General features: G+C 40.3%; 1 protein-coding gene, 1 long non-coding RNA gene and 1 other non-coding gene across 3 annotated transcripts; 1 reads left to right on the top strand and 2 right to left on the bottom strand.

The window, feature by feature from the left end:
- The first annotated feature begins 4,496 nt into the window (after positions 1-4,496).
- Positions 4,497-19,468, top strand: LOC122667896. The gene is made up of 3 exons (XR_006333873.1): positions 4,497-4,506; positions 5,250-5,263; positions 19,325-19,468. It is a non-coding gene; the product is annotated as an uncharacterized LOC122667896 (long non-coding RNA).
- LOC122667895 (NDR1/HIN1-like protein 6) lies at positions 5,979-7,083 on the bottom strand. Its single transcript, XM_043864371.1, has one exon. The coding sequence runs from the start codon at positions 7,024-7,026 to the stop codon at positions 6,256-6,258; it is 771 nt and encodes a 256-aa protein (XP_043720306.1). The 5' UTR covers positions 7,027-7,083; the 3' UTR covers positions 5,979-6,255.
- TRNAV-CAC lies at positions 13,427-13,500 on the bottom strand. The gene has a single exon. It is a non-coding gene; the product is annotated as a tRNA-Val (tRNA).
- Positions 19,469-20,611: the final 1,143 nt, after the last annotated feature.

Raw genomic sequence — 20,611 nt, 5'->3', positions numbered from 1 at the left:
TAAGATTATCCGAAAAACTATATTTATATGTAAACTATCCAAATCCATGCTGAAACTATTCGAATATGTATATAACACTATCCGAGCCAAATTCGATTCGTGTACAGCCCTACCAACAAGTCTTGCAATATATTTAAAAATACCCTCGACTACCAAAAGTTCCTTTGTAATTACCTTTCAGTGCCATGCTTCAGTGGCTGCCACGTTTACCAATTCGTTCTCATTATATGGAATCCAAGTGGGGGAAGTATGCGAGAAATAGAACCCTAAAGTCGCAATTCCTTAATAGTAATTTAAACCAGTCACTGCTCAACTCTCAAGTTACTTGAAAGCAATGGCGAAGTAAAACAAGGGCTGAGGGGTCCCAGGGGTTTGACACCCTTAAAGTGACTAGAGAGGATCCGTGGCTGTGCAACTACCAAATATTAAGGGAATATAGCCCCACTGTTACTCTTGGGTTTTTTTTTTTTTTTTTTTTTTTTTTTTTTTTTGGTAAACTTTTAATTGGGTTGGATGAGTAATACTTTAGTAAATGGTTTTCTTGGATAAAATGGAGGATCCCTCTAAGAGGGCACTTATCAAATTAAGTGGCTCACTTTTACCACAATGCGGACCAATTGGGTTGGATAAGTAATGCCACATTGTCTTCTTAAGGGAATCCATCAGATCGGCCAGATCAATTGGATTGGTCACAATGCCTAATCCACCTACCCCTGAGCCAAATCTGTGGGAATTCAGATTGGTCACAATTTTTGCAGTCAATTGTGATCCAAATTGGCTGATTCGATCCCAATTTTAAAATCATATGTGAAAAGGGGTTTGGATCATGGCATGGTTGTGACAAAATCTTAGCCCTGTCGATCCGAACCTGCTCTGACGTTTTTGATTATTTGATTTAGAATTTCCTTTGCTACTTCATTCATGTTTGTTCTGTTTAAATAGAGGAACAATGCCCAATCTTCCATGAATTTCTAAGCGTGAAGTCATTACCCATCCATTAAATACCTCTCATAAATTTTCACCAAAAAATAAAAAGCTCTCATAAATTATTCGATGAAATGTGAAAAAGAGATTTCATTTCTTTATCAATAATTATTTAAAGGGTTGTTATTCATGTAACAAGGGTGGGTTACGTTTGGAAAAATAACAAGACGGTGAAAAGATCAATATCCAATAAGCAATTGGACATTGAAGGATCAATTAGGTGGGGCAATTTAGGCATTTCATTTTCTTTTATTAATATCTCATGATTATATAAATTTAAATTTGAAATGGTATTTCTGTCTTTTCACAACATTCGTCTGTCTAACATTGGAAGAAGAAAACAAACCCATCATCCTCTCGCCACCGTCCAAATTGCCGTTGCGACTATCCGTTTTCTTCTTATTCTCCTCTTGTTGCCCAACCCCACACGAGAGGTCTTCATGCAGCAGGTAAGCCTCTTACCTCGAGTGTCTTCCTCTATTTCTTCTCTAATCTGAAACCTTACTGCCCTTTGTGATGCCCTAGTCGCAGAGTTGAGAGTTGTGATTAAATGGGTTATTTTGTTTCGTGAGGAGAAAAGATAGTCTCTTCTCGATTTCGAGTGCATTATAGTTGAATAATTTTCTCGAAAGATTTCCTAATCTTAATACAAACTCTAATGACTCAAAATTGCCAATATCAAATGAACAGCAGAGGTCGATTCTATCTAGCAAACATTATAGGAATTCATGGGCATATTCTTGTTGAAATATCGTGAATGAAGATGATAGGTCTGGTGATTCTAGGTCAAGAATCAGGACCCAATAGGAAATTCTCGAAAATAGAAAGCACATGAAAGTGTATACAGTATTGGAAACATAGAAAATGTAAAATTTAATCAACCAAAATTGGTGGGCTCTAATAAAGTTCAGATTCCATCGCGGGAGATGGCAGATCGCAAGGGTTCGATTGGAGAAATCAATATAGAGAAAGAGTGGAACCTCTTGAGAGAAAAAGAACCTAAGGAAAGAATGCCGAAAAAATCTGAAAATTCAGTGTGGTTTCCTCCATCTACAACTTCTTCGTTTTCCCTCTTTGTCTCCTCTCTCTACTAGAGCCCGACGGGTTCGTTCCTAAGAAGAAAAGTTTGTGGGAACAAATCAAGTACAGAACACAAATCGAACTAATTGTATCCATATATCTCTAACCCAACTACAAGTGACAAGTTCTAATGCCAATCTAATTAAAAATGTTTCGTCTGTAGAGTTACACTGATATTACTAAGAAATCGAGGCTTGGGGAAGAGACTCACTTGTACCATAGAAGTGGAAAACCTGGAGTTGTTTCCTCTTCGATTGGGGTCGCTGCAAGGCTGTCGGAGATGGAGAAGATGAAGGGGTCGCCGACAGATTGATATTCAAAGTGAAAGACCTGAGAAGAGGAAGAAGGGGCGAAGGAATCATCTGTTGAATTACGATTTAACCCTTAGTTAAGAAATTTAGTTAAACTTTTTACTTTTTTCGAATTTATTTATTTATTTTTAGCACTGAATGTGATTTCCCTCATTTGTCCTCATAAATTTATTTCCAACTGTGTTCCTAATGGTAGTTTTAAGAGGGTAGTTGTTGTCTTGTTATGTTTGGATAAATAACAAACCAATAATTCCTCTTATTTAAAAGATGAAGCCTTTTAAAATTAAGAATGCACTTAAGCTGAATATGTATCTAAACAATATTTTCATTCTTGGTTGAGAATGCATACCAAACACAGCCCCTTCACCCCCTAAAGCCCGAATTTTTTGCCCTTTCATACTCTGTGTTAGACCAACTCCCCTCACCTTTCTCTCACTTTATTTTTATTTATTAAATTTTATTTTTTTTTGAAAATTCCCCTCTCACCTTTTCTCACTTGTGAAGTTTCCGCAATTAATAACATACACTGAAAAGTCTTAAAAAGAGGTCTTAATCATAACTTATGCAATCACATTAATTAACCGTGATTAGTACTTCTAATTTAAAACTGAAATTGATTGTAAACAAACTAAGTGGGCAAGGAACAAGGCTTAAGGAAGTTGAAGGTCCTGAGTTCGACTCCGCCTCCCCTCATGAGGCCACGCGCCTGAGAGGAAACTTCCAGGTGAACATGGGGACTCCAATATCTCCCGGTTCGTGTGGGCTTGCTAAAGCTGGTTAGACAACCGATTTAAGAATGAGAAGTTGTGGACCTGTGGTGAGTAGTTGAGTGAAGACAATGTGTTTTGTGTTGTTCTTATTCTTTCTCTTAATGTATACTGTTTATTTATTGGTGGACCAGTGGAATCAAGAAGTTAATTTGATGATATATAGTTGTTGCCAGATGAAGACAAAGTTGGGAACACAGGTTGGATGACATTAACAACTGAACCAGAAATGGTTAGTCCTCCTTTAATTTCAGGGTTTGCATATTTGGTTTCAAATCTCAATCCAGTAAAGAGTTTGTTAGCAAGTCAAGCCTTTAAAATACAGCTAATCTCGACCAACTTGCAATGCAAATCACCCCTAGGTACCACCTGAAAAAACTAAAAAAAAAAAGAAAGGAAAAACTAAACACGGTTTCATAGGCTGTGTCCAACTTATTATTAGTGCCCGAATCCTTCTCCTGGATCGAGGCTTCTTTGCTGTGTGTGGGGGTGCGCTTGAAGATGTCCAGTGCATCCCCACAGCTCAACATGTGGTCGAGGTGTTGTTCGGAAGGTGAGGATGGATGTGCACCATCGAGTTGGAAATCCTTCTCTCCACCTCATGTGCATCCAGTTCGACAGTGCACATCCATCTTCGCCCTCCAAACACCACATTAGTCACGTACCAAGCTGTGAGGGTGCGTTAGACATCTTTTGGCACACCTCCGCGCTGCAGAGAAGCCGGATCCCCTTCTCGTGGGGGTTTCACAACAACTCTTAATTCTTGAATTCATGCTAATTCAAATGTTTGAAAGCACGTTTTCAAGAAATGGGATTAAAAAATTGTTGAGAGAGGGTTATCTGATTAAGTACATTACACCTTTACATATTGTTTTTTCTTTAAAAAAATTAATTATAATAATACATGTGAGGAGACACTTTTTCCTAAAAATATTATTTGATAAATTGAAAATTTATTTTTAATAGAAGATAATTCTTTAAGCAAACGGTGACAGATACATAAGAAAGGGACACAACAGTTTGTATGTAGGGGCTGGGATAGGAGGTAAGTTTGGCTTTGTTGATCCGGGTCCACCCTGGCCTGCTCTAAGCTCGAACAATGCTTGGATACCCTAGCCCTAAAAGAAGGTTAGGATTGGAAATTTATGACCCTGATTTAGGGCTGGGCTGAGGCCTTGGGTTGAGCCCGGCCCTGTCTCCTTCTTCTTCTTCTTCTTCCAGATCTATTGCATCTCCCATCCGCTCCGCCCCCCCACCCTCCCCCACCCACATTGATCAGGGCCATTCAAGGACAGCCCGACCCAATCGCGACCCTATAGGCTGAGAAGAGAGACAGGTTAACCTACCTAAGGTAGAGAATGGAGGTCACGTCGCAACAGGAAATCCCACGTTTCACTGATTTGACTTCTGACTTTAGTTGAGGCAAGCTAACACCTACCCGGATCCTGGGTGGTGGAAGTGGTGTTTTTTTATTTTTTTAAGCCTCATATATTAATGACAAAAGGTTAGAGAATTAAATATGTCACCTATCGTGGTTCATATTTTTCTTCTGATCCATTTGTTTCATCTTACTTTTGATTTTGGTCTCATCACTCATGGAATGAATTTTCATTTTCTTAAACACAAAGAGAATGGGATTGGTCACCTGTAATATTTCACATCTAAATTCAATCATATATCCTCTCATTTATATTCATGCAGTATTGATTGAATTAATATCAATACCTGAATGATGATATTACACAATGTTGTATTAATTTTTTTTTAAATAAAAAAGCTATTTTGATTAAGAATCGAAAGCCATCAACCGATACCATCACCGATACAGTGGTTAACTTAGATTTGACTTGATACAAACATAAAATCAAACCGAATCAAACCAAACCAAACCAAACCAACTGTTTGACACCCTTCAGTATGATTGTGAATTTGTGAGTGCTGGGGTAAGAAGCCAGAGCCGACAAACGTAATCTCACTCAGACTGAGAACGTCCCCCGTAAGGGGTGTAACTACTGTGTAAGGCGTATGTGTGGGCAATCCTTTTCCTGACGAGAATAATCCAAAGTGAATGCAGACGAGACTCTTTTTTGACAGTGATTTGAGATAGAAAGAGAGAGAAAAGTGGCCAAAGTGACGATGGCTCATTCTATTCTGTTACTCCCTCCCTTCTTTATCCACCTTTCTCCTCTGCTAGTTACCATCTTTTCTCTCTCTCTCTCATCCTGAGATGAATTGAGAAGGGAAGGAAAGAAATTAAAAAGGGAAACCTTGTCCCCAGCAACAGCAAGACCACAGGGCACACACGAACAAAGTGTGACAGAACCAATTCATTCCTCTCACCAGTCACCACCCACATTGCCTGCCACTCTGCCTTGCAGTGCCGTGCCGGTGCTTCACAAACTACATTTGCCCCTCATTTCTCTACTGTGTTATTTATGACCCATTCTTCTTCTTCACCTCTTCTTACTCTTTTCTTATTAAGAATCAGAAAAGAGTTACCTCCACCGACACTCTCTCCTATCCATTAATCATGACAATGACATCATCACTAACAAAATAATTTCCCACTCTCCAGTCACTTCAAAGTACTGGAAAAGCAAAGAGTTGCAGAGCTCTCCAATAAACCCCACATCTCACATGACATGACCCCTTTGTTTCACTAGTACTTCCAAAGTAAGTTGAGGGTTTTGCTTTCACTATAGTAGTACTTTCAAAAGTAACTGGAGAGAATCTGTGACCAGGCATATGAGCAGAGCATAGTAATAATAGCCTTCTTCTCTGTGAAGAAGAAGAAGAAATAATGTGGACTCAAGAAAAGAATGAATTACTGGTCTTCCATATAAACGTAAATTAATGCTCAAAATCAAATTCTTAAAGATTATACAACAATTCAATAACAGTATTGTAATCCTTTACTTTCTCCATCTCTAATTCCCTACCAGATCCTTCTTCATTTACATACCTTCATTTGATCTTCAACCCAGAAAAGAAAAAAAAAAAAAAAAAAAAAGGGAAAAACAACTTCAATTCAAACTTCAAAGACAGTAGTAATACTGGAAGATGAAAAAAGCGAAAATAAAAAACACAGGGGGAAAAGGGAAAAATCACATAGTTCAGAAAGTCCATTTCCAGATTTTGATCCTCAGCTTAACCTTACATGTCGAATCAGAAGATGAAGTCAAAGTCGCCAGAGTCTTCCCTTTCGGAACGTCCGTTTTGAGCCCATCACAAGTAACCCTGATCATAACCTTCTTCGTGTTCAGACCTCCCATCTTGATCTTCACCTTCGTGTCTAACTGTACCGCCAATGGTATCCCTCCCTCCTTCAGATCCGACTTCAATGAAGACGCCGACGAGGAGTCCAGATCTTCACCGGTGCTCGTCACTGTTGCCCTCAGAACGGTCGTGTTTTTGGTGTCGTGGGTATACGCCGGGAAAGTCCCGTTACCGACATAGATGCTGTCAGAGCTCATGGTAACATCGGTTGGGTCATAGAAGAAAACAAGCTTCTTGTTTGGGTTCCGAGTGGAGATGGTGACATCGAGCTTGGAGTTGAGTTTGGAGGAAGAACCGTCCTTAGAGGTAGTGACGTTGAATTGCGAGATCCGAACTGCCGTCACAGAGAAGGTGGGGTGTTGAGGGCGGTAGAGGACCCATATGACGGCGCCGGCGATGGCTGCAAGCAGAATCAGAGCGATGATGAGAAGGGTAGTCCAGAGACAGCAGATGCAACAGCAGCTGCGGCGATTGCGACTGGGCTTGGGTTGGGGACGATAAATGGGGCGATTGTATAGCTGAGCCTTGGTGGGGTATGATGGGTTGGCATTGCCGTTCAGTGTTTGAGGGTTTGAGGTGGGCTTTGATGGAAAAACCCTGTCTGTCATCTCTTCAGACTTTCAGAACTTCAGGGCTTCTCTTTCTTCTTCTTGGAAATTGAGAAATTGAATGTTGGATCTTGAATTGCAGAGAGAGAGGAAGATATATGCAGTAGTGATGTATAGGGTTCTTATGCTGTATGAGAGATGTAAAAAGCAAGTGAAGAAGGAAGGAAGGTGAGAGGAGAAATGGAAGGGGAAGGAGAGTTGGAACAGAGGAGAGGAGACAATAACCCTCTACCCAAAACCCAGATGTTTCCTTCTCACCTACTAATTTTGGAACCTCACTTCTTTCTTTTTCTCTCTCTCTTTCTCGCTAGTCTCTGTAACTTAAATAAATCCCAATTGATGAAACAAAGAAAGATTATTGTTGAAGGTTAAGACAGAGTGGGAAAGGTGAACTTACATGGCAAAAGCTGCTTCGAAGCTGGAACTTACACCGCGTAATCTTCAGTCTATTAGTGGGGACCCACTCCATGTTATCAGATGGTTAGGATTGTCTGGTTGTCAATGGCGTAATTTTGTTCTTGCAAGCTGCAGGTATTGGTTTTTTTTAATTGCCGGCTTTAATGACGATAAGAATCAAATCCAACAAACTGCTCAGACTTGGTAGTATTAGAATAGATTAGATATAAAATGGAGTTAAACCCTTTTCGATCTTTTAATCTAATCTAATCTAATTTTAATACATGGAAACTGCGAGTGGCTGGCAAGTCAACCTATCAAATTGCAGAAACGGAGAAACCCATTTGGGTTTTTGACTTTAACTGGGATGGGAGGAATTCTCCACGAAACTATTCTGCATCTACTAATTACTAATATAATCGTGAGGGGAATTCTTTGTCTGGGAATTCAAATATGATGCGTGAATAATAGATTTATTTTGAGTGCCTGATCTCTGTTTGTCTTTTTGCTTCAACCGGCTCACCACTCTCAAAGCTTTTCACTAACCTTTGGCTTTCGCTTTCCACCGCGTGAGGGTGAAGGTGTGGGTGTGGGTGTGGGTGTGGGTGTGGGTGTGGTATTCGGCTCCTCTTCTTGGTGGGCATCGGTCAATGAGTGCTTGGCAAAGGATCCAACGGTTGTGCCATGTTACACACATTCCAATAAATGATTGACATACACGTGCGACACAATCAACAGTCGGATGCCTCATTGGGCGATGCTCTCCAAAGAGAGGAGCCCAATCCATAGGTGTAGTGGTGTTAGGATGCATGTTGACACACATCCTTGCATGCCCAGCAATTCAACACCGTTAGATGTCTCACTGGGCACTCTTGTGGCACTGGGGCCGATGCGCGGGGTAAGTGAGACTGGCTGTAACTATAGCTATCGTTGTGGCCATCTCTATTTTGGGAATTCTTACGAAGCTACTACATATGGTATGGTGTGGGTACAGGATTGGAATATTCTGAATGATTATATAATGGGAATCACCTAAAAATGGGATTTCTACCTTTTTCCCATCCCCATCGCCTCTCTTTCTATCTACTAGTATTATACAGGATGTTTTACCCACAAAAAAAAAAAAAAAGTATTATGAAGGATGCATGGATAAAGACGGTCGACCTTAAACCATTGGAGTACAAAGCTTTAGTATCCATAGGCAGGGATGGCTTCATGAGTCACGTCTCAAGATTATCTCCATGAAATGCTCTAGTCCAATGGTTTTAGCTAGTTTAAAGCCCGTTTACCAAAAAAAAAAAAAAAGGACCTTGTTTAAAGTGGGGAAAATACAAAACCAAAAAAATTTGGTCCCATGTTATAAATAATTTATCTAGGTGAGAACACTTAGAGCCGTTCGTTTGACAAGGATTTAGGTGAGGTGGGAGATTTAGGGTGAGAAAGTGTTAATGTGACGAAAACTCACCCCAACCTTGTTTGGTTAACTTGGGATAATGAACTTACAAAAGCTCAAGGTACAATATTAAATACTTTGTCTACTGACATGGTACTTGAAAATCTCACCCGTATCTTATTACAAGTTCTATCAAATTGGCAGGACTTTGATTATTGTTCATGAGAAAAGTAAAAATCTCACCCCTATTCTCTAAGTCACCACACTGTGGGACCTAGTCTCACAATATTCCCACCCCATCCTCCCCCATCAAACAAACGGCCCTAATGTATGTAACGGGTAGAGGTTTTCCTCAATGCTAGTATGGGACATCACACCAATAGGTGCATGGGAGATGTTGTCATATAAGAAGGCCTATTTGGTGTGGGAAGGGAGAGAGAGTGTTAGTGTATGGAGCACAGCTAAGAATGTGAAAGGGCATAGGAAGGAATCTTCATACTAATGTTATGACAGATTTTTGATGATAACAGTGTGAGTCGTCACACCAATAGGCACATGAGAGATGGTTACATATAAGGGAGCCCATTTGGTGTGGAAGAGAGAGTGTGTTAGTATGGGATCCATTGGTTAGAATATAAGGATTTGTATGCAACCATTCTGTTTAAAAAAACTGGTTCTGAGTTAGAATCGATTTGTTCTGTTTCTGGATTTTTGGAGTAATTCTTTACCAACAAAAGTTATATGGTAAACCTGGTAAAAAATTGTTTCTGGTATTACAGATAAACAGAAACATGTATGGATTACCACTGAGAAGAAAAAAAAATTTTCATTCCAACCATTCAACACAAGACCATATACGCCATAGATGAACTTGCAAGAGCCAAAAGCAGAGACATATCCAATTCATTATTGCTAAAAATCTCAAAAAACAGAGGCGAATCAAGGGCTATTACAAGTTGTTATTGCTTCAAATGAAAATTCCATACACAAATTATAGGAGTACACTGCATTATAGCTTCAATCAAAAAATGGGTTTCGAACTACATTAATTATTGCTTCAATCGAAGATTCCAGACCCAAATCGAAGGATTATCCAAGAAAACCCAAATCATAGGAGTACACTGCATTATAGATGCAGGTTATATCCATTATTTATATGAATTAAGCAGAGCATGTGCACTTGTGTTCTTTTGCATGGTACCTTTGATCATTAGAAGGAATTCATGTCATGCTGTGTCTATCTTCACATGTTCAGGCATAGATAGAGAGAGAGAGAGAGAGAGAGAGAGAGAGAGAGAGCATGTGGATTCATGTTACTGGTGACAGTTCCAAGGGAATATTATTCTCATCATTTGTAGCAGTATATTTGCAAACTAGTATAAAGGCACATGCAATACACAGTGATATTCAAGCTTTATACAACACCCCCCCCCTCCCAAAAAAAACAGAATTTAAAAAATTAAAAAATTAAAAAATGAGTTTTATGGTTTAAAGATACCTTAAGCAATTTGCATTATAAGCCTAACAATCATATCATCATCGAAATGTGTGTAAATCAAAACTCATCATTCTCAATCACCATTTCAAAAACTGAAATTGGATTGGTATCGGAATCGGCTGACTGATTTTTATTTTGAATATTTCAAGCCATTGATACAATATAGTTTATCCAAACTATATAATACAAAATAGATCATATGATTGATGAATTTTTTTCCTCACAAGTTCGTTGCTTGTTACGATTGTTCGATTCCTCTCATAGGGGTGGAAATGATGACTTAATCTTACTTGGGCAATGTGTTCGGGTAAGGGGTTAGGTCGTCATTTTTGTCCCCACCCTATGAGAGGAACCAAACAACTATACCGGACAGGAAACCTAGGAGGATAATGATCCTATGATTGATACCCATTAAAACAAAAAAACTAGGTAATGAGATCAAGTTCGCCTCTGCATGGTTAGTAAAATTTATACTTGCCAAGGTTACCAATGGGAAAAGCAGGTTCAATTCCCACTAATTCCCACTATTCATCATGGTTTTAGTGCATGGTATTAGAACGGGTATCAGTCAACTCGAAAATCGATATGGTATTGGAACGGGTACGGCATAGCAGACAAATTTGTCCATGATTCTCCTTTAAAAATGGATTTTTTTGACCATTTTACCCCTTGTCTGTACTTTGTGACCGGTACAATATGGTACATATCACTCATATCGTGCGATACGATGCCGATACCTCAAACCATGCTATTCACCCACCCATATTGAAATAATGTATGTAATATTATAAATTATTCGGCAAGTCTAATAAAAAATGGGAAAATATTCTTTGAGGGAGGGGGGGAGGAGGCCATGCCCAGACACAGTGGGGGCGAAATGACCACCCCGCCCCACAGAAATACCGACCCCTGAGATGCAAGCGCGTGCACTCTCATTGGTTACCATGCGTGTATGGCCCCTGCACTCCCCCCCCCCCCCCACACCGAGTACATCCCCCTAAAAAATCATTCAGTAAAGTCTACATGATCAAACCTCCATTTTATTTTTCCAAAAAAAAAAAAAATAAAGATACGATTTGAAGCAATTACTTCCAGCTTATTAGCATTGTGACTTGTGAGCTATCAAATTACTTTACTCCAATAAGAAGAGGAGAGTAAAAATGCCCAAAAATTTGACATATGAGTAATGCAAGAGGTGCCCTAGAAATTTGATTCCTCTGTAAAAATAGGGTTTCCTTTCCTATGAAAAGATTCCTCTGAATGGTGCATGTGTAGAGATCCTTCTAATCAGGACTATAGCACGTACAAAGCCACAAATAGTCCTTCACATTTGGCCAGGCTGAAGAGTTCCAAAATCAGCCCAGCCCATTATCAATAGAATTGGGCTTGAAACCTTTCTCGAGCCCAGCCCGAGTTAGCCTGGACTCAGCTTGAGTGCAAGCTGGGCTCCAGTAACCTGAACCTATACCGAAATAACAAAACTCAATCCTGTAGCATAAGTTTGAGGCCATATGGAAAAATCACAAATCCACCAAATAGGCAAATAGACATCATTCCTAGTCAAGAATCAACAACTCAACACCTACTTGATGTTAGCCCTGAAGCAGCTACAAAGGCCAGCAGCCACTCTAACCATCTCAAAAACTCCTAATACTTAAGCCCAACCAAGATCAGCAATATAGACATCCCTGGTCAAGAATCAACAACTCCAACACCTACTTGCTTTGTGCTTTATTAAAAGCAATTTTTATATTAAATACTTAAGACCAATTTCATTGAAATCCAGCCAGACCCAAAGAATACCAACACAGAACTGAATCGAATTTATAAAGGATCTACTTAAACTTAATAGAATACATAGGTTCCTTCCTCTTATGCTTCTGTGAACTGAGGCCCATATCTAGGACCATCAGTCTATGTTGGGTGGTTAGGCTCTCCCCAAGAATTTTAAGGGTATCAACCAGTCAGTTTCGATTGGGTTTACTCAGTCCCCCTCAATTTAAGACCCCACACTGTGACTGCACCATTTAGCTAATTGGCCATTTACTAAACCATCAGGCTAGTTTTATTTTTAACCGGTCAAGCTCATTCGGTTTAACCGGTGTGATCCATATCTCGCCACTTCTACATACAAGAATCATAAGGAAGCAGGCAATCTTGTTCGTTTTTTTGGGAGGGATTTTCTTTATCCTTTTTTCAACCATACAATATATATATAACTTAGTCCAAGGTTTTAAATCAAGTTATTGGTACAAATACTGATACGGTATCGGACTGGATCATATAGTTTTGCTCTCAATTTCGGTAGAAATCATTTTCTAGACAATTTTACCCCTAAGAAAAACCATTTCATTGATACTAAATCGGGCAGGTATCAGTATCGGTATCGGGTATGGCCAATCTAATACCGATATTTAGAACCGCGACTTAGTCATGTAGGAAGCATCAGTCAATATATTCATCTATTACTAACTCAAACCCACGTTTATTATGAATCGTTATCCCCACCAATTCCTCCAATTCCTCATATGGAGGCAGAAATGACCATCCTATCCCCTACCCAAAAACACTGCCCAAGGTGGGGTCCACTCCCCCCTATGAAAGGAATTGGAGGTCATAATTATTCTGTTTATTATTGCCTTCACTCTCCCAAATGCAAAGCCACACTTTTCTATTTGAATTGCGTAGTTTTGGATGGCCCAACCCCGGCCCAAATGGACTTGAGCTCAAAGAGTTGGGCTGAAGCCAAAGCAAATCCAGTCCAAAACTAGTCACACACACCATGTGCAAGGGCCATGAAAAGCACTCACCCCTACATAGCCCACAACCAACTCATGCATCTAATAAATGGACCAAGCGAGAACCAAGGAAGGAATGAGCCCCTATTTGAGTCAGGCCCAGAACAAGCAAGTCCTTCCGTGCCCTAGCTGATCTACGACTAAAGAACCAACGGTCGAGCTGATCTACGACCACCATTGCACGTTTATGATCTAAGACCACCCTGGATTACGAGTTCAGCTTTGTCACTCTTTGAAACCGGATCAATTAGGGCTAAATAGACAAAGAACCATACATATATAAATTTAAATTTAAAAAAAAAAAAAAAAATTAAATGTCTGAGCCCGGGTTCGAACCGGGGACCTCTAGTGTGTGAGACTAGCGTGATAACCAACTACACCACCCAGACAGATGAAATTAAATGCTGCATAATAATAATTAAATTATTAGTTATTATAAAGTATTTTTCAAATCCTTGACGAAAAGGTTCATCTTACACATGGCAAGTATGGTGAAGCAAATTTTCAAGAATGGCTGCGAACAAATAATGATGTGGCAAAAATCTAAAACTAAAAGGGGGAAGGTGAAAAATAAAAGGTTGTTCACCAACTCGAGTACTAAGAATTATTTTTTCAATAATCTTTTGTCTTTCACATCAAATTTTCAATTCAATATCCTTTTATTCTTTTTCCTTCCCACCATCACTTATTCTGCAATCCCATTCTCATCGGATCGGGCTCCTCTACAGCTCAGGGGTGTGCTGGGCATCTTATGGTGCGACACCGAAGCTCGCCAACTAGACAAGCTTGCATTTGGACAATGCAAATCAAGTTGAAAATCTAGATTTTAAAATTCAAAAATCCTCCTGCCCATCGTATGTGCACCATGCTCAGTCGTGCTTCATTAACCGAAGAAAAAGCCTCTAAGATGCACTGGATATCTTGGGATTGTCTGTGTCGATCAAAGGAAAAAGGGGGTTTGGGCTTTCGAGATTCCAATCTTCACAATTTGGCCCTTCTCTCTAAGGTTGCATGGCGACTTTGGACCCAACCAGACTCAATGTGGGCTCGCTTTATTAAGGCCATATATTTTCCCAACACAGATTTCCTTAGAGCTACTCTTGGCCATCAACCTTCTTGGGCGTGGCGCAGCATTTTAGAAGGAAGAAAGGTTCTTGAAGCGGGCTTGGTTTGGAAAGTTGGGACCGGAGAGGATATTAGCATATGGGAGGATATATGGATTCCTTCCCTCAAGGATTTTAAGATCCAAAATCCTCGCCCCACTGCTTGTTGCCTTGAAAAGGTCTCAGATCTTATTGATCCCCTCAACAGCAACTGGAAGAAAGATCTAATCCAAACCACCTTCCACCAATTGGATGCAAAGGCAATTTTAGAAATTCAACTCAGATTATTCCCTACTGCCGATACTAAAGTTTGGGGTGGAGCACGTGATGGGCGCTTCACAATTAAGACAGCATATCACCTTCTTTCGAACAAAGCTACTGCTGCCTCCACTGCTAGTTCTACTGGATACTCTCATCACCAATGGAACCATATCCCTTATGTAGTTTGGAAGAGACTCTAGGGTTGTAGTACTACTCCAAAGGTGAAGAACTTCCTGTGGCGCGCTTGCGCTGGTGGTCTGGGCTCGGCAAATGCTCTCCACCGTCGCAATATCCAAGTTGATCCTCTCTGCCACCATTGTGGTTTGCAGCCGAAGTCCCCTGACCATATCCTACTAGGGTGTTCCTTCGCTCAAGTAGTATGGTTTGGCTCCTCCCTATCCTATATTGTCCCGCTTACTGATGACTCAAAAATCCATCTCTGGATAAATGGATGGGACTCTCTTATTAGTGGGGATAAGAGAGAGAACCGACAGGTTATAAGCCTTTGTGCCTTTATTTGCTGGTTCATTTGGAAAGCCAGGAACTACTCCGTTTTCAACAGGAAATCTTGGTCCCCCATGGAGGAAGTCACGGCAGCCAGTGCAACCCAAGCAGAATTCCTCCAGGCTATAGGCCTTGCTCAGCCCACCTCCCCTGTGAACTCTCCCCATGCTCAATTACCGAAGCTCACCTCCTGGTCTCCACCCCCAGTGGGATTTACCAAAGTAAACTGTGATGCTGCTCTCAGTTCCGATAAGTCTAAAGGAGGAATCGGTTTCATTTTTCGAGATCACCTGGATTCCTGCAAAGAAGCTGTTTCCGAGCCTCTATCCTTCCACTCGCCCCTCCTGGGGGAAGCCCTATCAGTTCGAGCGGCAATCCTTCACTCCATCTCAGAGGGCTTCGACAATCTGAAAATCAAATCTGATTGCAAAGAGCTTATCACGTTAATCACCACTGCAGCAAAACCAGCTCCTCTCCTTGTTGCTCCCATTATTGAGGATATTAAGTACCTCCAGCCTTATCTGGTGGCTTGTAACTTCCTCTTTGTTCCTAGAGCCTTAAACAACATAGCTGATGCTCTATCCCGGAAAGCCACATCCTTAGCGCAAAGGACTGTTTGGCAAAATTCCACTCCTTGGCTCAAAGATCTTTGTATCCTTGAGGACTCGGCTGTATTGCACACTTTTCTTAAATGGAATCTCTCCTTACCAAAAAAAAAAAAAAATCTGTGTCATCCAAATGGGAGCTCATCCAAGTGGCGAGCTCTGATACTACGCCATAAGATCTCCGATGCACCCCGCGCTGCAGAGGAGCCGGATCCATTCCCATCCCATTTGTAACCCCACCCTGTCCGTCATCAATCCCTACTCAACCACTGTTCTTCCCAATGCCTCACCCTTGTCCTCCCTTGGCAAAGAAGCTTTTGAACTTTATGTCCTTACTCAACAAAAGCCACCATGAACAAGAAAAGAATGAGAACCACTTTTGTCAATATAAAAAATTGAACTAAATTAAACATCACTTTCAACCAAGTCATTTTGTTTTTAATAGGTCTACCAAAAAAATTTTGATTTTAGTATTAAAGTAGGGGAAAGGGTAGAGAAACCTTTTTCCCCTGCCCCTCCCACTCCCCCTTTTTGGGCTAAAAGGAATTTTTTTGGTACTAAAAAGGAATCTTCTTGAAAATTAAAAACCCAAAATTAAATTACAACCATTGCTATTATGATTACTTGCAATATGGTGGGGAATCCTAAGACCATACATGTAAGTAACTTATTGGTCCCTCACTTTTTTGTTCCTAGAGGAAAACATTTTTATGTTAGTTCCGCTTTGCATGTCACCTTCAAAGTGTAGCAAAAGGTATCAAAAGGTTGTTTTGATAAGTGGAATCCAAAACCTCAAATTGATTAAAATACCCATGCTTACCTTAGCTTTAGCTTTTAATCTGACATGCATGGGTTTCTTTTTTGAATGAGAGTGACATATATGGATTTATTCCTTAGAATGTGCATGTAAGGGTTGGAAACAATCTCTTTGCGAAGCATGGATAAGGCTGCATACATTATGACCCTCTTCAGACCATGCAGTGATGGGAGCCTTGTGTAGTGGGTACGTCTATTTTTTTAATATGCATTTATGGGATCCCTATATTTTTGCCTTTTAATTAATTTTTTTATGAATACTTTGCATTCTCCACAATTGATTCCCAGGCTCATTCTTACCTCAATGTCAGACATGAGAGATAGTGCATGTTTGGGACAGTTTATTGGGGGCTGCAATAGGGTCGGGTTGGGTCAGGTTTTTTAAAACTCCAACCCAACCCTAAGTCCCCTTAGCAATAAGGGTGTAAATGAATAGCCGAAATCCGTGTCCGTATCCGTTTAGCACTATCCAAATCCATTCGAAAAGCTAAATGGATGCGGATACGGATAAGCTATAGCTATCCGAAAAAACTATATTTACATGAAAATGGATAAAATATCCGATTTGTATCCGTGTCTGTACCGTTTAGCACTATCTGAATCTGTCCGAAAGCTAATTAGATGCGGATGCGGATATAGCACTATCCGAGCCGAATCCGATCCGTTTACATCCCTACTTAGCAGGGCCCAGGCTAACCCTGCCTTAGGGCCGGTCAGGCCGGGCTGACTAGGGCTGCAACAGGGTCAGGTTGGGCCGGGCTTTACAGAACCCTAGCCCAACCCTATGTCCCCTTAGCTGGGCCCAAACCCAACCCTACCCTAACTCAGGGCCAGAAAAATCCAACCCTAACCCACCCTCACGGTCGGGCCGGGCTGACCCTGATTGGCCCTGATCATGGGGTAGGGGAAAGAAATGCATGGGTTGGAATGGTCCGGGGAGAACATTATCAATTTTACATAAAATAACACTATAATAAAAAGTATTATATCAGTTATTGTCTTCATATGTAATATATTATATAAAAAAAATATAGGTGGCATTTAAAGTTTATAATGTATATATTATATCAATCTATATTTTATAGTATAACTTAAATCAGGGTCGGGCCGGGCCGGGCCAAGCTTAGCTTGAGGCCTCAACCCTAACCCGACCCGACCTTGACTTAGGGTCAGAAATTTTCAGCCCTGACCTGCCCTCAGGGTCAGATATCTCAACCCAGGCCCTGTTCGGGCTCAGGGCGGGTTTGGGCCGACAGGGCCAAACTTGCACCCCTAGGGCTGACCCTGATTGGGATCATGAAAAGAGGGAATAGAGATGCATTGGTTGTGCTCGTCCGAGTGAAAATTATCAATTTTATATAATATAATATTAAAATAAAATATAATATAATATATCAATTATTATCTTCATATATAATATATTATATAACAAAATACTTGTGACCTTTAAAGTTTATACACTTTGTTAAAACTTTACCATGCTAATACCATCTTAAAGAACCCTCACTCTTCCATTAATTGGGATTCAATGAAAGTTGCCAAAAAAAAAAGCTATAATGCTAATACTTAGACTCTTTACAAGCTGCCTCTCGTGCCATAAATGCCTTTAGATGAAGGGAGAAAGTTTCAAAGGGCATGTCTTGCTCATGGTTATAGTGCACGGTATTGGAGCGGGTATTGGTTAATTTGAAAACTGGTACACTGTCGGATCGATATCGACACGGATTGACTGTATCAAACAATTTTGCCCCTGATTCTCAAAAATGTGTTTTTGATCATTTTATCCCTTTTCTGTACCATGTCATTGATACGATATTGGCAGAATATCAGGATCAATCACTTGCAAAATTGGTATTAGGCAATACGATACCGATACCTTAAACCATGGTCATGCTAACTCCTAGTTGCCTTTTTCGTGCAAGTGAACCAGCAACAAGGGAGTGAAGGGACCTTTGTTAGCCTACTCAACGGATTAAAATTCTCTGCAATACGGGCATTGGCGGTAAACTGTAGTGTTGAGCTCTCAGACCCACTCACATCCATTAATTAATGTCTTGAAATTCTCACCCTCTCAAATGCACGGCTTACACAGCCGTGTATGAAAACTTTCCCCATACTTTTATCTATGCTCTTTAAAGCTTTCTATTTCAGACTTTGCGTACTTAATTACTCACCATGCCTTATCCAAGAGGCAGAATTTTGTGATAATCGGAAACAGTGTAGATCTTTCTATATTGGGGCAATTACTATCACTACCCTACACTTAGCCTATATTTATTAAAACTATCCTATCTTAAACTTCTTTTCTAATACTACCCTGCCTTTAAACTTTTACATCTCCTTCTACCCTCATGTTTTTAAATACCTAGATTACCCTTCTTTTTCACCTGGTAACCTACTATTCTATTTGTCCAACAGAAAAAAATGACTTTTTACCTTTTTACCTTTTTATCCATGATAGATCCGACGATTTCTCTCTTCTTCTCTTCCCCTTACGCCCTGAAGCTTCAACGCGACTGGATTACCTATGTACCTCTTTTACCTTATCTGTTTGATCCATCGGTCTTGCTTGAACTTGTGATTTTCCCCTCAATTGCTCTTCTCCAGCAACCAACTGGTCGATATCACATCAGCCATATCACTGAGAGAGACCCCAATTGTGAGAAAACGGGTCCCTGAAAGAATAAGGACAGACGGAGAACCTTTTCGTTGTCTTTTTTATTTTTTTTTCTTTATTTTATTGGGGGATCTGTAGTTTGTCCATTTATTCGTTCTCTGCGTTGGGTTTTATAGCCATTGTTTTATTTTAATTTTCTTTTGTGTTATGTGGGATTGGGATTTCTTGTGAGGAATACGTAAGAGTTGAAGCTCAAAGAGTGTGGGCTTGACTCTGGAAGGTAGGGTAACGAAGAGTAGCAGAGGAGAGGGGTAAACGAAAAAGGAGAAAGGAGGTTCTTTTGTGGACTGATGAGAGATGAAATGAAGCAGGTTTAGAGATCCATTTTGTTGGGTGTGATTCTTTTTTCTGTTTCAAGAGTTTAACAGTGGGTGGGTGGGATGAGTGAGTTGGATACAGAAGAGCGAGATACGCTCCTGCCATCATGACCAGATATGCAGGGCCTTTACCACATTTGGAAGGTCGATAAACTAGACTTCCTTGCTTCTTTAGGAGCATTCTTTGGGGTGGTTTCTGCATTTGTGGAGATTGGTCTTTTAATTGCTGTAATGTGTTACTACTTTTCGTTTATTATATATTCTTTGGGGAGTTTACATCTTAGATCCAATCCAGGTCTAATGACCCGTTGGTCGCTGGCGAAGAGCAATGAAGAGCAATTGAGGGGAAAATCGAATAGACACTGCAAGTTCAAGCAAGACTGATGGATCAAACAGATAAGGTAAAAGAGGTAAATAGGTAATCCAGCAGCGTTGAAGCGGAAGAGAAGAAGCGAGAAATCGTGGGATCTATCACGGATAAAGAGGTAAAAAGTCATTGTTTGTTAGACAAATAGATTAGCAGGTTACTAGGGGAAAATGAAGGACAATCCAGGTATTTAAAAATATGAGGGTAGAAGGAGATGTAAAAGTTTAAAAGCAGGGTAGTATTAGAAAAGAAGTTTAAAGTAGGGTAGTTTTAATAAATATAGGCTAAGTGTAGGGTAGTGATAGTAATTGCCCCCTCTATATTCTCTTCGTAGTATATTTTTGAGTAAATTACTCCTTCCTCCCCTTGATTATGCTCTAATGACAAACCCCTCCCCTGGGTATTGAGTAATGACTCTTCCCTCCCTTGAATTCAAAAGGTTCTATCAATTGTATCCATTCCGTTAAAAATGACTGTTAAGTGATGACATCACCCTAAAAATATTCATTTAAACCCCAAAATACCCTTATGTTTGTGATATTCCAATTATACCCCTAATCATATCAAAACCCTAAAAACCTCGTTCCTCCAGTTTGACTAACGGTCACCATCACCATCGCCACCACTTCCGTAGCCACGGTCACCACCGCCGCCCTCACGATGTCCATAACCACCTCCGTAGCCTCCACCGCTAGAGCAAGAAAGCCTTCTCTTCTCCCTCTCTCGCCTTCTCTTCTATTTTCGGCTCTTATGTTGCTCTGTTTTTGTTTCTATGTCCCCTGTTTTTCTTTTTTTTTTCTTATCCAATCCCCTCTGTATTGGCATCTGAAATCAAACTAGTAAACAAACC

The sequence above is a fragment of the Telopea speciosissima genome, chromosome 7 (genome assembly GCF_018873765.1).
Source record: "Telopea speciosissima isolate NSW1024214 ecotype Mountain lineage chromosome 7, Tspe_v1, whole genome shotgun sequence".
Classification (NCBI taxonomy): domain Eukaryota; kingdom Viridiplantae; phylum Streptophyta; class Magnoliopsida; order Proteales; family Proteaceae; genus Telopea; species Telopea speciosissima.
The sequence above is the reverse complement of the archived record's forward strand: the minus strand, read 5'-3'. Positions and strand labels throughout refer to the sequence as shown.